The sequence below is a fragment of the Canis lupus genome, chromosome 6 (assembly GCF_048164855.1).
Source record: "Canis lupus baileyi chromosome 6, mCanLup2.hap1, whole genome shotgun sequence".
In the NCBI taxonomy this organism is placed as follows: Eukaryota; Metazoa; Chordata; class Mammalia; order Carnivora; family Canidae; genus Canis; species Canis lupus.
Genome location: NC_132843.1, coordinates 7,984,374 through 8,003,073, shown reverse-complemented (window position 1 = coordinate 8,003,073; position 18,700 = coordinate 7,984,374). Strand labels below are relative to the sequence as shown.

Here is an 18,700-nt window from a genome sequence, read left to right as displayed (position 1 = left end):
ATGACTTTTGGTGACACAATCACATTATAAACAGAACATGTCTTCTAGGCTTATAATTTGATGGGAAAACAATATTTTCAAAATATGAACATGATGTAACCTAAATCTAAACAAAATAAGTTATAAAATTAAAATATGGGATCCCTGGGTGGCGCAGCGGTTTGGCACCTGCCTTTGGCCCAGGGCGCGATCCTGGAGACCCGGGATCGAATCCCACGTCGGGCTCCCGGTGCATGGAACCTGCTTTTCCCTCTGCCTATGTCTCTGCCTCTCTCTCTCTCTCTCTCTCTCTCTCTGTGACTATCATAAATAAAAAAAATAAAAAATAAAATAAATTAAATTAAATTAAAATATAACCAGCAAATGAAGTAGAAACTTCCCAAGCCATAAGGCCTACACGACTATGAAACATACCACTACTTCAAGACAAACCAAATGCACAGTGCGGGTGAGCATGGAGCTCGAGTCATGAAGGTAGAGTCCACTAAGTATATTTCCAGATCATCAGAATCTGGAGAGAAGTGGCATTACCGGTGAGGAGGAAGGAGACAATGGCATTGAAGGGAGAGATTAAATCACATGAACCAAATTTCCACTTTGCAGAATCACCAGGTTGCATGTTCTTAAAAGTATTTTATCTGTTGCTAAATGTGAACATTGGGTGAGAAACAGTCCATTTGGATAATGAAACTGGCCGGACACCAGCCCCAGGGCACAGCCTTTCCTGCCCAAGTGCCTTCTCTTGTGCCAGGCTCTCCACCGAGCCCTACGGTAAGTACAGGCTGACTAAACAAAGCAGGGATGTGATGGATGCTGCACAGGGCCCACGTGATCCAGAAACCCAGAGGAAAGTAGAGAGCCTGTCATGGGCGGAGGGGACAAGACTCCCTACAACTGGCTGCCTGTGACCGACGTGGCCAAGAAGAAAGTTCACATTTTGATGATGTAATAAAGTCACACGAGGATAAACAAGACCATGTGAGTCAGGTATAAATAAATGCTGAATAATTATCTGGCAAACCCTGGAGTGGCCATAAGATGAACCTGAATCCTTAAATTGCCAACAGAGGCTCTTTCTTAATGTGCTCTGAGATCTTTGCCCAAGAGTGTTACTTCTGGCGATGGGCCTACCTTGTTTCCGAGGTAGGCCTCCGGGGCCGACCAGTAATACTTGGAAGTCAGCCTCTGCATGACCACCGAGTTGTTGATGCTAATCTGATGACGCCCACCCAGTGCATCTTGCTGAGACGGGATCTTGCTTGAACTGATCAGATCAGTGACCAGCCACCCAGACATATCTTTCACCTTAAAAAGAGATTCAGAATTTCAGAATATGAAATAGAAGTCACCTCAGATTTCACCCAGTCCAGTACTAGTATCCTCACAATGAAGAAACAGACTCAGAAAGCTGAGCTAGGGACAGAGTTAATACGTTGTGGCCATAGAACCACACAACTCGTGACCCTTCTACTTGCCAAAAGACCAAGAAAATCTCAGAATGAGTCAAACACTCCTCAGACCCCCAGATCACTTATAAGCAAGTAGGTGAGCAAAACTGTCAAAGGCCATGGATATATATTTTTTAGATAAAAAAAAAAAAATAGCAAAGACCTTAATAAGGGCATTGAACAAAACGTCTTTTGCTAACTCTGATTTTTTTTCATCATTGCTTCCTGCTTTTCACCAAAAAGCTGAAAAGTGTATGAAAATAACCTCCAGATCCTATCCTCCTAATTTGTCAGCTACAAAGAGATGACAAGCCATCACCCAGTATGGTGGCCACAGGGACTCACATTCATTCTCAGGTACTGATGGGGATTCCCACTCCCTCCCCCGTGTTGCTCCCACTCCTCACCAACCTGCCAGTGAGGGAGGGAGGGAGGGAGGGAAATGGAGTCAGGGACTAACACCCCCTCTACCCTGAATACAGCTCTTCTGAGATGGCCTTGGGGAGGCCAGGTGGTTGTGGATGAGCCCTGTGCCCTGCGGTCCTCCCTGACCTCCAGCCATCACACTGTCCTCCCCAGGCACCATTTGGCATCCCCCTAGGACTCCCCATCCCCAGAACCACTGAGGATATCCTGCCTGCCCTCATAATTCCTGTGTCCTTTGCTGTTGTTCCTACCCTAACCAGATTCTCTGAGCTAGAACATTCTGCATGGCCTCATGTCCTGATGTGCTTCCTGGCCTGAGACCAGGGCAAAGCAGTGGGTCCCAGATCTCACATCTGGCCCTACAACTAGGTGCATTTCCCCACAGAAGAAATGTAAACACTACACATTCTACATCTATTGTTTGGATTGGGAAATGTATGTGGGAACAAACACATGACCAAGAAAGAAACTTTTATGACACTTTGGTGGCAGGCTGCCTCGGATCCATGTCGTCATCATTCCAAATGGCCGGGGGCAGTGGTACAGGGAAATGCAGCCCCCATGCTTTAGAACACAACCCCCAGAGAGCTCATTTGAGGTGCCACACATCCCAAATCCGGGCTCAGGGAAGGTACCCTCACCTGACTGAGGGACCAAGAAAGGCTGTCACAGACATCAGAGACACCAAAGCAGAAGCACTCTGAGCAGCCCTCAGGGTTTCTCTCCTTCAAGTTATAGAATCCTGGCTTGCAGAGGTCACAATTGTCTCCCTCAACATTTTCCTGCACATAAGAGAGAAAGATTAGCTTTGAAACCAATGTGTCCAGGTAGATAGAAGCAAGTGATAGTAACATGACATCAATAAGAAAGGTGTTTGGTGATCCAGACAAATACGTGAATAAACAGATGCTCAAAGTAAATGTAAAGCCTCATGAAGTCATTATTTCCAGAATAGATATTTTGAAATTATTACCACCTAGTTTTGTAGTCAAGAATGAGGGTCAGGATCCTAGACCTTGGTCATTATAGTGAAATAACTTTTTTTGTATGCTTTGTTTTAGATTTTCCATTTTTGCTGATCTTCCAAGAATCTAAAAACCTGAGGAGAGCTATATAATTGTCTCCTTAATAAATGCTCAAGATTATTTTCAGCCACTTATGACATGTGCTTAAGACCCTGCTTACATGGGGAGAAACATATCAGATATAATGGGAAGTCTTACAAATTATGGTTATTGTGGGAAGATGGATATTAATATCAGATGGCAAAAAACGCCACCTCCCTGGACCCAAATTACTGTGTTTTACATCATTGTCCAATTCCTTTTTAAGAGAAATCCAAAATAACATATCTTCCTTTAAATAATATTTTTACAAATCTAATACTTAGCTGGTTTTCCCTTAAACACAAAGCTGGAACAGAATGTCAGAGAAGAGATAATGGCCCAGGCCTAAGAAATGCAGTATTCAGTTTCATCTGGGGAGTCACAGAAATAACTCTGGAATATTTGGCCATTGCCCAGAAGGCACCAAAAAAGGCAAACAGGGTGCCTATTTAAAGCCAAGGACATAGACCGCGACATAACATTATGGGTCTTAGGAAGGTGCGGGAAAGCAGGGTTCCATTTCAACCTTGCTGCTTTGCTCGAGACCTGATCCTTGAACCTATGGAATGTGTTCCTTTCTCAGGACACCTCAAAGGAAACGCAGGGTCATTTTTAACCCCCACACCTACCTTACAGAGACAAGGCTCTGAGCACGGGTCCTCGTTCACACTCCCAGCCCGACTACACTCACAGCGGATGCAGGCTGGATAAGCCTTGTAACCAAATTGGCAGCGATCACATTTTTCTCCTGCATAGCCTTCCTTGCATGGACATTGACCTGGCTGCTCCCCTGCAAAGAAAAGGATGGCAGTGGCCCAAAAGGGGGGTAAAACGTTAAAGCCGGGGTTGGCAAACTATTTCTGTAAAGGGCCAGAGACGAAACTAGTTCAAGTTTGTTGCCAAAGAATCTCTGTTGCAATTACTTACTTTTGCCATAACTGCTTGAGAGCAGCCTTACATGATACATAAACAGATGGGCACAGCTCTGTTCCAATAAAACTTTATTTACAAAAACAAGCGGTGCGGTGGTATGCCACATATGGCACATGGCCCACAATTTGTTGACCCTTGGTTAAAAAAAAGAAAATGGAGATGAAAAACAGAGGCTGATGGGACTCTCAGATGGTGCAGCGACTTTGGAAAACAGTTTGGCACTTCTTCAAAATATGAAGCATAGAGTTATTCTGTGACTCAGCAATTTCACTCCTAACCATTAACCTAAGCACAATGAAAACATACATCCACAAAAAAGGTACACAGGAATGTTAGTAGCAGCATTATTCACGATAACCAAAAAGTGGAAACGAATGAAATACTCAACTGATGAATGGCCATATCACATGTGGCATATACATATGATAGAGTTGTATTCAGAAAAAAAAAAGAGAGAGAGAGAGAGAGAGACTGAAGGACCAGTAGAGGCTACAGAATGGATAAACTTTGAAACATGACACTAAGAAAAAGAAGCCAGTCTCAAAAGGCCATACATTGTATAGTTCTGTTTATAGGAAATGCCCAGAATAAGCAAGTCTTTGGAGAGAAAGTAGATCAGTGGTTGCCTAGGGCTGGGGTGGAGGGTGTGGAGGGAAGTAGAGAGTGATTACCAATGGGGAAGGGGTTTCTTTATGGGGTGGTGAAAATGGTCTAATAGTAGGCTGTGTTGATGGTTACACCCACAAAAATAACAAAAAAAAAAAAAAAGCTACTGAATCATACATCATAGGTAAATTGTGTGGTAGTGAAGTATCACAAAATAAAGCTGTTTTCTTTTTTTTTAAAGCACAAGGGAAATAGTAAAGGGCAATGAGTACTATCTCTGATTTTACTGCCAACCCTGAAACTTTCTAGTTGTGGAACTTCAGCCAAGTTTCTTAACTGCTCTGAGCTACCGTTTCCTTGCCTATAAAATGTGTTAAATAATTTCTATCTGCTATGGTTGAACGTTTAAAAGGATACATTTTTTAAATGATATATTTTTTAAAATGAACCCAATCAAGGGTAATTGTCGCTACAATCAACATCATCCTTATTATCATTAGCATCCCATTACCAGTCACGTGTAAGAATTAATTCGATTCTGTAAATTACCCTCCGCATTGCCCCACAGTTGGCACATCCTTCCCTGCTGATCAATATCCATTTTAACTGCTAGTGACAGAAAATTAGATGAGGTCACAGAAGTCTCTGAACAGATGCAACCTTTTCAGGAGATTCTGGCATTTGCAAGTCATTTGCCAGTTTTCGAAACAGAAAGAACACTGACATTTACAAAGTTAGCAGGAGAATTTGTTTGCTTTGTGAGATGACGTATGTAAAAGCCTTGTGAGTGTCTTCTAAGAGCTAAATAGAGGAATTGCTATTTACTGTGTTCCCCCTTATGGCTCTAAACTGAACCTTATTTCTTCTCTCCTTGAATGTTCAATTATCTGCTCAAATGTCATTTCATCACTACAACATTGCCCTCTTTACACCCCATCTCCCTCCAATCATGATTCCTAATTGTGCTGCATGCCCATAGCACTCATCCCTACCCAGAGTTACATTAGGCATATACTTGTTTGTTGAGTGTCTGCCTGTGAGCAGGAATTTTGATCATCTTGTTCAAGTGCATATTCCTGGGTCCTAAAAAATTGCCTGACACATAATATTGTTTGGTAGGTATCGTGTAAACAAAAGAATCAAATCACCTAATTTCTATCCAATGGTGATAGTTCCACCAGGTACAGATCCTCAACCAAAAAAAAAAAAAAATCAAGCACAGAAACGAATCAAATACCTACCTTTGTGCAAGCCAGATTGGAGCTCATCTTTAATACAGACAGAACTGAGAGACCCGAAAGGGTCACAGTCACAGGGACGACAAGGGTTGTCCTCATAAGGAGACACCTGAAAGGCAGATTTTGTCCTGAATTATCTTACTAGAGTTAACAGCAATATTAGGAATAATATCAACAATAATACCAACGACACGGTATTGGTTTTTTTCACTGAGGATGTGACTATTATCATGATTTTGTATACCCAGGGAGTATAGGTCTCAGGAAAATAATGTGAGCTCAAGACAGAAAGCCCCAAACATTTTTTGATAGGACAGCAGCTGGTATCATTAGCAGAGTGACATCCTTTCCTACAACCGCTGCTACATGGCTCCCCTCACTCCACTCTTTCTCACAGCCATATAAAAGGAGCATCACCTAGACCAGACCACTGCAGAGAACCAGGTGATAACTACATATTAGGTCAACCGAGGATGGACTGAGCACTTCCTACAGGCAAGACACAGCTGCAGTAGTTTTTGGCTGACTCTTCATATTCACAGTTAGTATTACAAAACCAAGATTACACAGCCAGCTGGGCCCCAAATCCAAGTTAAATAACAAGTGAACATCCTACTCTGAGCAAGAAAACAGGACAGAAAAAGTAGGAAACAGGTATCTGAAAGATGCTATTAGCAGAATAAGAATAGAAAAGGAAATAATCACAAAAGGAAACAAGTTTCCAATACTGAAGTTGACTATTGGTGGTCTCTTTTCCACCTTAAAAAGGCAATGAAATTCAGCCATGGTGAAGAAACGCTCTTACCTTGTGTGGTCTATAGTATCCATCAATACAGGTTTCACAATTAATTCCCACGGTGTTCTGCAGGCAATTGATGCAAACCCCTCCTCCTCGGAACTGTCCAGCAGTATTCAAACTTCTCCTCTGATTTGCAACACTTTCATCATAGTAACAGTCTTGGGCTTTATTGTGACAATTACATTCTAGGAGAATTTTAACATATCAATTAATATATTATGTCTTACATAAAGAAAAGCTTTCCCTCCCTAAATATGTTTCTATGACCATAAATTCAATTAAAATCCCAGAATAAGTAATTTTAATAGGATATGGGCAATCTTATGGAGGACAATTGGGAGTAGCCATCAAAATTATGAACATGCATACCCATTTGACCCCTCAACCTATCTTCTAGGATCATAATCCTGCAAAAGTACCTGCACTTAGGAACATAAAGGCTTATTCATTGCACCACTGTTTGTTAACAAAAAATAGGTAACGACCAAACTATCCATGGATAGGTAGCTATTTTAATTATACTGCATCTATTTAATGGAATTCAGTAGTACTGTTTTCAAAAAACAGCATTTCAATAGAGAACAAACTGGTGGTTACCAGACAGGAGTCTTGTGGGGGGTGGGTAAAATTGGTGAAGGGGATGAAGAGCACACTTATCATGACGAACATTGAGTAATGTATAGATTGTTGAATTACTATATTGTAGACTCAAAACTAACATAACACTGAGTGTTAATTATACTGGAATTAAAATAATAAAATAAAATAATAAGAATAGCAATTCATATTGCTAAAAGAGGAAAAACTTCAAAACATATTGTTAAATATAAAGCAATGTATAGAATGGCATGCATAGCATGGCAGGTTCTATGTACAAATTATGTTGGGGGAAGGAATATGTTGATATATGCTTCATTTGCATAAAAATTTCAGGAAGAATATAGTAAGAAATAGTAAAAAGTGGAAAGGATGGAGAAAAAATGGAAACAATACTTTTTACTACATATTTTTACATATTGGTAGATGTTGGAATTGTGGGAATATATTGCCTACTTAAAAATTAAATCCAAGTTAATAAAGAATAAATTAACATATGGGAAGAAGAACCATAGGTAAAATAGCAAATCCCTAAAGATGCATGTGGGCCTTAATACTTTAAACTGTATTAAGGTAATAAGGAACTATTTGACTATCTAAGAAAACAAGTTACATACTAATCACAATGTTAAGCCATCATAAAACATATTAAAAAGGAAAAGAACTACATTCTTCCATTCTCAGTGGACCTACTTTCACACGTGTTGCCAGCAGAAACAGTGCCAGGCCGCCAGGGCTGCTGGTGGTACCCCGGACAACACCTACTGCAGCTCTCTCCACAGGTGTTATGTTCACACTGACACTGTAGTTTCTAAATATAGGGAATACAAAATTGCATCTGGAAATTAACCTGTATATTTTTTTAACTTTATTTTTAAAAGAACTTATCAAGTCACATATCTAGCACGATGGTACAACTGAGCACATATGGTTATATCAAAACATATTGGCATTACTTTTTAGAGAAAAATATATACACGTGACCTGGTTATAAACAGAAGTGAGGAGGAATAAAACAAAACTAAAAATAAAGTGGGTTCATGAACAAAAAGTTTTCAAAATAAGATACACTGATATTAAGGGTTTATAAGCTCCTGGGGGTGCTTGGGTGGTTCAGTCTGTTGAGTGTCTGCCTTTGGCTCAGGTCATGATCCTATGGTCCTGGGATTGAGTGCCACTTCGGGCTCCCTGTTGGGCAGGGAGCCTGCTTCTCCCTCTCTCTCTCCCTCTCTACTATCTTTCCCTCTATCTCAAAGAAAGAAAATCTTTTTTCAAAAAGGGTTTATACGTTCCTATTAATAATTTCCTTGATCTTCCTAGTTTTCAGCCTCGAAAGAGGTAATCCTATTCAAGAGTCAGAAAATCAAAAGACTGGTTGGGGGGGATAACAAGTCACTTCATTTAAGTTGTTTAAGAGGAGACAGTGTCATATCATTCACTTAGTATTATGCTAAAACGAGTAAACTTGAATTTCTAATGATTTAGTACCACAAACATGGAAGATGGAGAAAATGGGAGGAGATGAATAATTATTTTAAAAAATACATAAGCATAATTTATAACTGCATGGTTTTTGCTTTACGGTTGTTACAGAGAAAAGAGCTTCATAATTCAACAGGCCACTGAATTGTATACTTGAAAATGGTTAAAATGGTAAATTTTATGTTACCTATATTTTACCACAAAGAATTCATATAGTAAATGCTTGATTAGAACTATATCTTCCAAACAAAAAATAAGAAAAGAAATAAAAGGTATCCTAATTTCTAAGGAAGAAATAGTAAAGTTTTCACTATGCGCAGATGACATATTACTATATATGGAAAACCCTAACAACTCTACCAAAAATTTAGTAGAACTTATAAATGAATTCAGTAAAGTTGCAGGATACAAAATTAATGTACATAAACCTGTTGCATTGCTATATACTAATAATGAAGCAACAGGAAGGAAAATTAAGAAAGCAATCGCATTTACAATTACACCAAAAACAATAAAACAACCAGGAGTAAATGTTACCAAAGAGGTAAAAGAAATGTACTCTGAAAACAATAAAACACTGATGAAAGCAATTCGAGATGACACAAAGAAATGGAAAAAAAATTCCATGCCCATGGATTGGAAGAACGAATGTTGTTAAAATGTCTATACTATCCGAAGTAATCTACAGATTTAATACAATTCCTATCAAAATACCAACAGCATTTTCACAGAATTAGAACAAACAATCCTATAATGTGTATGGAACCATAAAAGATCTCAAATAGGGGATCCCTGGGTGGTGCAGCGGTTTGGCGCCTGCCTTTGGCCCAGGGCGCGATCCTGGAGACCCGGGATCGAATCCCACGTCGGGCTCCCGGTGCATGGAGCCTGCTTCTCCCTCTGCCTGTGTCTCTGCCTCTCTCTCTCTCTCTCTCTCTCTGTGTGTGACTATCATAAAAAATTAATTAATTAATTAATTAAATAAAAATTAAAAATTAAAAAATCTCAAATAGCCAAAGCAATGTTGAAAATACAAAACTGGAGATACCACAATTCCAGATTTTAAGTTATATTACAAAGCGATAGTAATTAAAGCAGTATGTACTGGCAGAAAAATAGACACATAGATCAATGGAATAGAACAGAAAACCAAGAAATAAACCCACAATTATATGGTCAATTACTCTTTGACAAAGGAGGAATGAACATACAATGAGAAAAAGACAGCATCTTCAACAAATGGTTTTGGAGGGATCCCTGGGTGGCGCAGCGGTTTGGCGCCTGCCTTTGGCCCAGGGCGCGATCCTGGAGATCTAGGATCGAATCCCACATCGGGCTCCCGGTGCATGGAGCCTGCTTCTCCCTCTGCCTGTGTCTCTGCCTCTCTCTCTCTCTCTCTCTGTGTGACTATCATAAATAGATAAAAATTAAAAAAAATAAAAAATGTATATTTATTTTAAAAAAAAACAAATGGTGTTGGAAAAATTGATCAGTTACATGCAAAAGAATGAAACTGGACCACTTTTTTTTTTTTTTTTACCATACGCAAAAATAAAACTCAAAAGGGATTAAAGACCCAATGTGAGGCCTAAAACCATAAAAATCTTTGAAGAGAGCACAGGCAGTAATTTCTCTGACATAGACCACAGCAACATTTTTCAAGATACATCTCCCAAGGTAAGAGAAATAAAAGCAAAAATAAACTACTAGGACTACGTCAAAATAAAAAGTTTCTGCACAGCAAAGGAAACAATCAACTAAAATAAAAGTAACCTATTTAATGGGAGAAGACATTTGCAGATGACATATCCAATAAAGAGCTGGTATCCAAAATATGTAAAGAACTGCTACAATTCAACACCCCAAAAAACAAATAATCCAATTAAAAAATGGGCAGAAGAAATGAATAGATATTTTTCCAAACAAGACATCTAGGTGGCTAATAAATACGTAAAAAGATGCTCAACATCACTCATCAACAGGGAAATGTAAATCAAAACTACAATGAGATATCACCCCTTACCTGTCAATGCCTAAAATCAACAATCCAAGAAACAACAAGTATTGATGAGGATGTGGAGAAAGGGGGACCAACCCTCTTGTACTGTTGGTGAGAATGTAAACTGGTGCAGTCACTATGGAAAAGAGTATGGAGGGTCCTCGAAAAGTTAAAAATAGAACTGACCCTGATCCAGCAATTGTGCTACTGGGTATTTACCCAATAAATACAGAAATGCTAATTCAAAGGGGTACATGCATCCTATGTTTATTGCACCACTATTTACAATAGCCGAACTATGGAAGCAGCCCAAATGTCCATCAATAGATGAATAAATAAAGAAGAAGTGGTATGTATACATAGAATGGAATATTATTCAGCCATAAAAGGAATGAAATTTTGCCATTTGCCACATGGATAGAGCTAGAGAGTATAATACCAACTGAAATAAGTTAGCCAAAGAAAGGCAAAATACCATATGTTCTCACTCCTATGTAGAATTTAAGAAACAAAACAAATGAGCACAGGTGAGAAAAGAAACAGAGGCAAAAACCAAGAAACAGACTCTTAATTATGGGTAACAAACTGATGGTTATCAGAAGGAAGGGGTGTGGAGTACAGAGGCTGGGTGAAATTGGTGATAGAGATTAAAGAGTATGCTTATCATGTTGAAAAAAAAATCTGCTTTGTCCTGGACATACTAGGAAAATGAAAAAAGAAACATATCCTCCCAAAAAAGTGTAATAAAATTGTTCAAAAAAAATGAAACCAGTTAAATTATCTGAAGAATCTTTTTGAAGCATGATTTTATGCCTTTTGACATCTGCCTTGAATAAAAAACAATAAGGCAAACACTGTAGCTATAACTTATATTTTAAAGTTTTAATAAACTGTAAAATAGTAGAACTCACCTTTGTAGTTTCATCCCATGGGCAGCTACTAGCATGGCCATAACAAATACACATTCCTCCAACAGAAATGTCTTTGATGGAATAGTAATACTAAGGAAAAGAAAGTGACAAAGATTAAGGCCTCTTCTATTTAAGTTAAGAGAAAATGTTGGGCTCTCCAACAAATAGTTCAGTTGTTACTGGTAACCTAAAAAATAATTATTATACATTTTAAACTATATTTCATACACAAAGAATTCTTATGTTGATTTAAAATAAATGCCCAAATGAGCTCATCAACAGAAGTCAAAGTCTAAGAGAAATTCTTTTATTTATTTATTTATTTATTTATTTTTTTTGTCTAAGAGAAATTCTTAACTTGGCTGCACCTTATACCAGGCAGTCATATTCAAAACCCATAACTAATAATCCTAAAAAATATTGCTACTTTGAGTACAGCACTATATAACTGAATAGAGTACTTTATACAAAAGATAATAACTCATGACCAAGTAGGATTTTTCCCTAACATGAAAAGTTAGTCCAACACACAAAAATCAGTAAATGTTAATCAATCACCCTATTAATAGAATAAAGGTGAAAAAAATAATTTGATTATTTCAAGAGTCACGAAAACCATGGAACAGAATTTAACACCATTCATTAAAAAAACTCAGCAAACCAGTAGAAGAGAATCTGCTCAGCCCTAATAAAGAGAATCCATGAAAAACTGAGAGCTAGTAGTGAAGATTAAGTGCTTTCCTCTTACAATCTGCTCTCGTCATTTCCATTCCACATCTATGGGAGGTGCCAGCCAGTGCAATAATGCGAAAGAAAAGGAATCAAAAGCGTAAAGGGTGCACAGTAAGACGAAACTCTTATTATTTATAGATGATATTATTGTGTACTTGGGAAAATTAAAAAAAAAAATCCATACTAGAAACAATCTGTGACTTCAGCAATATCCTAGTATGTAAAACCAATAAACAAAATGGACTATACTAGCAATGAACAATGGAAAATAAAATTTAGAAGGCAATCTATTAAGGCTAATGAGCAAAAATATATAACACTTAAGAATAAATTGAAAGTAGATGTACCAAAAAAACAAACAATAAAACACTCCCAAGAGGAACTAGAGAGGACCAAGACAAGTGGAGACATACAGCATCTTCACGGATTAGGTGATCCAATATCGTCAAAACATCTTCCAAAATCCTTCCCAAACTGATCTATCTATCCAGTGGAATCCCAATGAAAATCTTAGAAGGATTTTTTGGGGGAGCAGAAATTAACAAAGCCATTCTAAAATTTATAAGGAGATGAGACAAAATGAGCCTAGAAGAGCAAAAGATCTTGATAAAACTAGGTTGGACTTATTATAGTACCTGACTTCAAGACTTCAATCCAAAAAACTATAGCAATCAAGAAAGTTTGTTATTGGCATAAAGACAAATAGATCAATGGAATATCAGAGTCTGGAAATAGAAACAGACAATAGTAAGGTCAAATAATTTTCAATAAAGCACCGAAACAATTTTATGGAGAAAAGTACTTTCCACAAATGGTGCTGGAACAGCTGCATGCATATATGGGGAAACAAAAGGCCTTGACCTCTACCTCACACCAAACACAAAAATTAATTTGAAAGACGATAAATGTAAAAGCTAAAACTATAAAGCTACTAGACAGATGCGTAGGATAACATCCTTGCAAACCTGGAATAAAAAAGTTATTTTTCAGAAAGGACAGAGAAAGCATTAAGTATAAAAGAAAAAATAATATACTGGATTTCATTAAAATTAAAACCTCTCAAATATCATGGGAACGTGAATAAGCAAGCTTCAAACAGAGAAGATATTTGCAACATAGATACCTGACAAAGGATTTGTACACAAAATATATAAAAGTCTTTTACAGCTCTGTAATCAGGAGATAAAAATGATCCAAATGAAAAATGAGCAAAAATATTCAATCAGACACCAATAAGCAACTATCAACATATGTCATCAGGGAAATGCAAATTAACATCACAAGGAGGTGCCACCATATGCACATCAGAGTGACTGATGTGAAAATGGGTGACAATCCAAATCTGTGACAGTGTGTCATGCAACAGCAGGCTCACACATTGCTGGTCTGCAAAATGGTACAACTTTCCATAAGGCTTAACAAATTCTTAAATACTAAACACACAGCTACCCTCTAACTCAGTAATTCCACTCCTGGTTTATCCAAGGGACTTGAAAATATGTGTCCACAAAAGCCTTATACACTTACTTGAAATCTGTACATCTTCTTGAATGTTTTTTGAATGAGTTATAACTCGGACTTTAACATTTCCCTTTAAGTGAAAACAAGAGCAACATGCTTGCTGAAGATCAAACATGGAGCCAGACCAGAATGTGAAGAGCAATACCGCAACATTCATTACATCACGTCACTATGGGATGGGGGGAGGGGGTCTGAGGGTAGGAGGTCAGAACCATCCCCCAGTTAAGAGGTAGCATGTTAAACAAAGCATATATAATGATCTTCAATGAAATAAGAAAAAAAAAAAAAAAGGCTAACCCAGGAGGACAAAGCCAACCAAAAAGAAAAATCTACTTTCCTTAAACAAAATAAACTTTTCACAATGGGCAGGAGCCCTGCCATGGACTCACTCGTCTTGTAACAATAGGATCAAGGTCTATAGGGTCACGGTGGCTCAGGGTCATGAGATCGGCATTGAGGGTTCTAATGCGCTGTAAGCGAAGGCGAATGTATCGTGCAGAAGTAAACTCCAACAGCTTGGGTGAAAGGTCATCAGCACTCGGTCTGCCATTGATTAGTGATGTATGAATCTAAAGATAAATGAACAAATGTCAATTTTAAGCAGGCAAAAATATATCCCTGATTGTTTAACTTCAGGACATAATCTTTACTGATACTATCTAAAATCAAACCAAACAACTAGATTCTTGTAGAAACCCAACATTTGTTAATTACTACTTGTGAACACCATGATCACAAAATATTTTCAGTTAATTTAAAGTTCCAGCATCTCAGAAATTGTTAGACAACTTAACGGGACCACTTCTCCCAGTGTCCAGGGTATTTTATTTTATTTTATTTCTTTGTTTCCCAGAGTTAGGAGTCTCTCATGGTTTTTCTTCCTCTCTAATTTTTCCTCACTTAGTTCCCCACATTCCCTTACATTCCCTTTCATTATTTCTTATATTCCACATATGGGTGAAACCATACGAAAATTGTCTTTAAGAGGATCTGAGAGTTACAGATTCATGGCAGACAGAAAATTGAAGGGCTCTTCTAGAAAGGAAGAAATCAATAAGATGAAATGTATGGGTTACAACATCAATCATTAGGAGACTCCTGTCAATACCTTAAACACAGCCAGATATTAGGTTAAAGATCTCTGTAATCTGTACTACAAGAGATCCACTTTTGTTGGCTCTTAAAACTGCTGTCCTCACATCTGAGGTGAGGGCTCTGGAGAAAAACCAGATATTACTGCAGTGGGCACAGTACCTCTCCATGCTCAAGTGGCACCAGTCTAGAATAGTAGGAGGTGCAGATCACTTCGTCATCGGCCCTGTAGGTGGGTGGCCCCCGTCTTGGAGTGATATTGTAACGAGTCAAACACTCTGTGTCACTGACTGCATAGTACTGCCAGGGGCTAAATGTGGTGCCATCCAGAGAACGCTCCAAAATCCAGTTTCCAGGTCGAGGGGCGTTAGCAGCTTTGATAATGACATAGGCAACTTGAAAGACCTGAAACAAAGACACTGAGAAATCTTAATCAAGAATCAGTAGCAACGGCTCAAAAATAAAGCACCTCTTGAAAGAAGTATTGTCTGATGATCGCCAATGTCTCCTAAGGCTTTTGAGTGTAATTGCTTTATAAATGCTGATCAGAAATAGGTCTTATGAACGTTCTCCTGGTGACATCGCATTTCAAAATAAACTTGAAAAAGCACTCACAAATAAATTTGTATTATTACAATTATTATTAACAGTATTAATATTAATATAAGTGCTTGTTCTCTTGTTTCTGGTGTCTTTCCATCTGGATTCTGAATGATAATAGTGACATTACATTCCACTAATAGTAGCTTTAATGTATTTCTTTAAGTAATTTGGAAGTAACACGTCTGAATATGAAGGGAAAAAAGTCAGTCCACTACGTGTGTGCCTCTCTGAATGACGTAAATCCAAAGCATGAACAATACCAAAGCTGACAAGGATGTGAACAACAGGAACTCCCGTTAACTGTTTATGGGAATGCAAAATGGTAAAGCTGCTTGCAAATGCAGTTTGCCAGTTTCTTAAAAAAATTAACCACATTCTTAGCATACATCCCGGCAACTGCACTCCTTGGTATTTACCTAAATGAATGGAAAACTTCCATAGATGAATAGATAAACAAAGTGTGATACATCTATACAATAAAGTATTATGCAGTGATAAAAAGAAAGAAGCTCTCATACTACAAGCTAAATGCATGTTGCTAAGTGAAAAGAGCCAATCTGAAAAGGCTGCAATATAATATAATTCCTTATCCATTCTGGATAAGGTAAAAACACAGAGACAGTAAAAAGATCGACAGTTGCCAAGGATTGGGGGAAAGAGGGATGAATAGGGGCCCACAGAGGATTCTTAGGGCAGTGAAGCTATTCTGTACAATAGAATACCAATAGTTGGATAGCATAGTTGTGGACACATGTCATTACATATTTGTCAAAACCCATAGAATGTGCAACATAATGAGTGAAACAATGTAAACAAGGGACTTAATTAATAACAATATATCCACATCAGCTCATCAGTTGAAACAAGTGTTTTACACTAATGCAAGATGAGAATAAGAAGGGAAATGGGTGCAGAGGAGTGAGGGCGATATGGGACTCTGCACTTAACACACATTTTTCTGTAAACATTAAAAACTGTTCTAAAAGATGAAAAAGATTCATTGAGAAAGAAATAAAAAGTCAGAAAAGTGTAGAGCTGGCATATAGGGAAAAAGAGGATGTAGATGACCAAGGTATGAATAGACTAGCCAGGTAAATCTTGGATCTGGAAAGGACTCTTGTCACTATGTAGCCTCAAATTCAGCATTAAGAAGGAATCATCTCTCCACCAACCAGCCCCTCCAGGACTACCACAGTGACAGGAAATTCATTTACTCCTAATATAGTTCTTTTGTTTTATGTAAATTTCCTCTGTTGGGGGATCTTTCCCTGGATTGATTCTCAAAGTGCCTCATAAATTCCACGCTCTGGAGCTGTGGAAAAGATGTTCATTGATTTCATGTAACTCTCTTTCAAACATTTAAATATAACAATCATATATCACCTCCAGAACCCAAAGTTGTCAGCCTCGACTTTCTGTTTACCTGAAAACACTCAATCTCACAAGACCTCATTGCCTTGTCGTCATGCCCTGGACACAACCTTCCTTTAACCCACAGTTCCCGTGAACTGAATACAAAACTCCAAATGTTTTCTGAATTGGGAAAACAGTAAAAACATCATGTCCTTTGTTTCAGTAATTCAGCCTTAGCAAGCATTCGCTTTCCTGTTAGTAAACCTAGATCACAAGATTGCAGGAGCAACAACACAGAAAAATGCCTTTTTCCATGTGAACCGCTATTTACTCTGGATTTCCTGTAACCCAAATTGATAGAGGATTTTTTTTAAACCAAAGTGAAAAATTTTTTAATCTTTTAAATATATATGTTATATATGTAAAGAAATATGTATGCACATGTGCGTTTATGTGAACGTATGTGTGTGTGTATACATACATATGTGTATGCATTGGGAAGGAAGTTATTATTCACTTATTCTGAGTCTTATTGTCCCTGGATATTTTGCTTTTCTTGCTTTTGGGTTTAGCATTTTAGCCCTCTCCTATTCTGGGAACACAAGAGCTTCTTAATGTTAATTTGCCATAAGCCAAATAATTTTATACTCACCTACTGAATCATTCTCTGGGAGAGACAATTATATTCCATTATCGTAACTCTATTCACCTTCAAGAAAAAGCCTCCAACCAAGCTTAGTCTGCAACCTAATAGAAGTGTGTCTGATATTTTGCTAATCCATATTCATCATGTGCTATTTTCCTTTAACATGCAACCACTGCTTCTCAAGCATATTAGAAGTAAAACAACATTCTCAGGTTTTAGTAATGAGGAAAATGACCAGCTCTGTACTGTTATTAATGCCTCGAAGTAGAACTGAACAGTCTATGTTTAAAAATCTAAAACCATTTTTATCAATTAAGGCTACTTTCTTTTTTTAAAGATTTTATTTATTCATGAGAGACACACACAGAGAGAGGCAGAGAGACACAGGCAAAGGGAGAAGCAGGCTCCCTGTAGGAGAGACTGATACCAGACTTGATCCCAGGACCCTGGGGTCATGAACTGAGCCGAAGGGAGATGCTCCCACTGAGCCACCCAGGTGTCCCAATGAAAACCACTTTTAAAAATTAAAATAATGCAAAGACTATTTTGTCCTGGCATAAACATCTCCAAATATTCTCCTGTGAACACAGTTCCATGAGTTTTATTTTTGAGTATTTATTTTAAAGAACCTTTTCCCCGATTTTATAATTCATATATTTCATAATTTGTTTCCCCGATTTACTAAATGTTAATGTTACTGAAATACTGAACACTTCTGAGAAGTACCTGGCAATTAATCTGATTGTGTCCTCTAGAACTAGTCCTGAAGTATATCCAGAGTTTGTTACACAGCTTGGGGTAGGATACTTCCACCTTCTCAAAGATCCCGTGCTGTCCTGGAGCATGTTGCCAGACTCCATCCTTCACAGTTTTCCACTGGTTTTTACAGCGGTGCCCAAACTAACTGAAGGGAGAACATTCTCATCTTTATGTATTGCTTGTCCAATTGCTTTACAAATACCTTCACCATAGAAGTAGAATTCCATGATCATGGAAATCCGATCGTTCACCATTGATGAATATATTAAACTAGACCTTAAAAAATGGAGGTGCCCAAAGGCACGTGGGTGGCTCAGCTCAGCAGCTGACTCTTGATTTCAGCTCCAGTCATGATCTCAGGGTCATGGGATTGAGCCCCATTTGGGGCTCCAAGCTCAGCAGGGAGTCTGTTTGAGATCCTCTCCTTCTCCTCCTCCCCCTACTTGTGT

The 18,700-nt window shown here is 38.2% G+C and overlaps 1 protein-coding gene across 1 annotated transcript in view; it reads right to left on the bottom strand.

The window, feature by feature from the left end:
• LAMA1 (laminin subunit alpha 1) overlaps positions 1 to 18,700 on the bottom strand; it is a 155,101-nt gene that overhangs the window by 85,638 nt on the left and 50,763 nt on the right. Inside the window, exons 4-12 of the mRNA XM_072828761.1 lie at positions 15,053 to 15,295; positions 14,188 to 14,367; positions 11,546 to 11,635; positions 7,847 to 7,964; positions 6,563 to 6,741; positions 5,761 to 5,866; positions 3,610 to 3,770; positions 2,516 to 2,656; positions 1,132 to 1,305 (exon numbers count right to left, since the gene is read on the bottom strand). Of these exons, the coding sequence (XP_072684862.1) occupies positions 1,132 to 1,305; positions 2,516 to 2,656; positions 3,610 to 3,770; positions 5,761 to 5,866; positions 6,563 to 6,741; positions 7,847 to 7,964; positions 11,546 to 11,635; positions 14,188 to 14,367; positions 15,053 to 15,295 (1,392 nt within the window). The remainder of the gene's footprint in view (positions 1 to 1,131; positions 1,306 to 2,515; positions 2,657 to 3,609; positions 3,771 to 5,760; positions 5,867 to 6,562; positions 6,742 to 7,846; positions 7,965 to 11,545; positions 11,636 to 14,187; positions 14,368 to 15,052; positions 15,296 to 18,700) is intronic.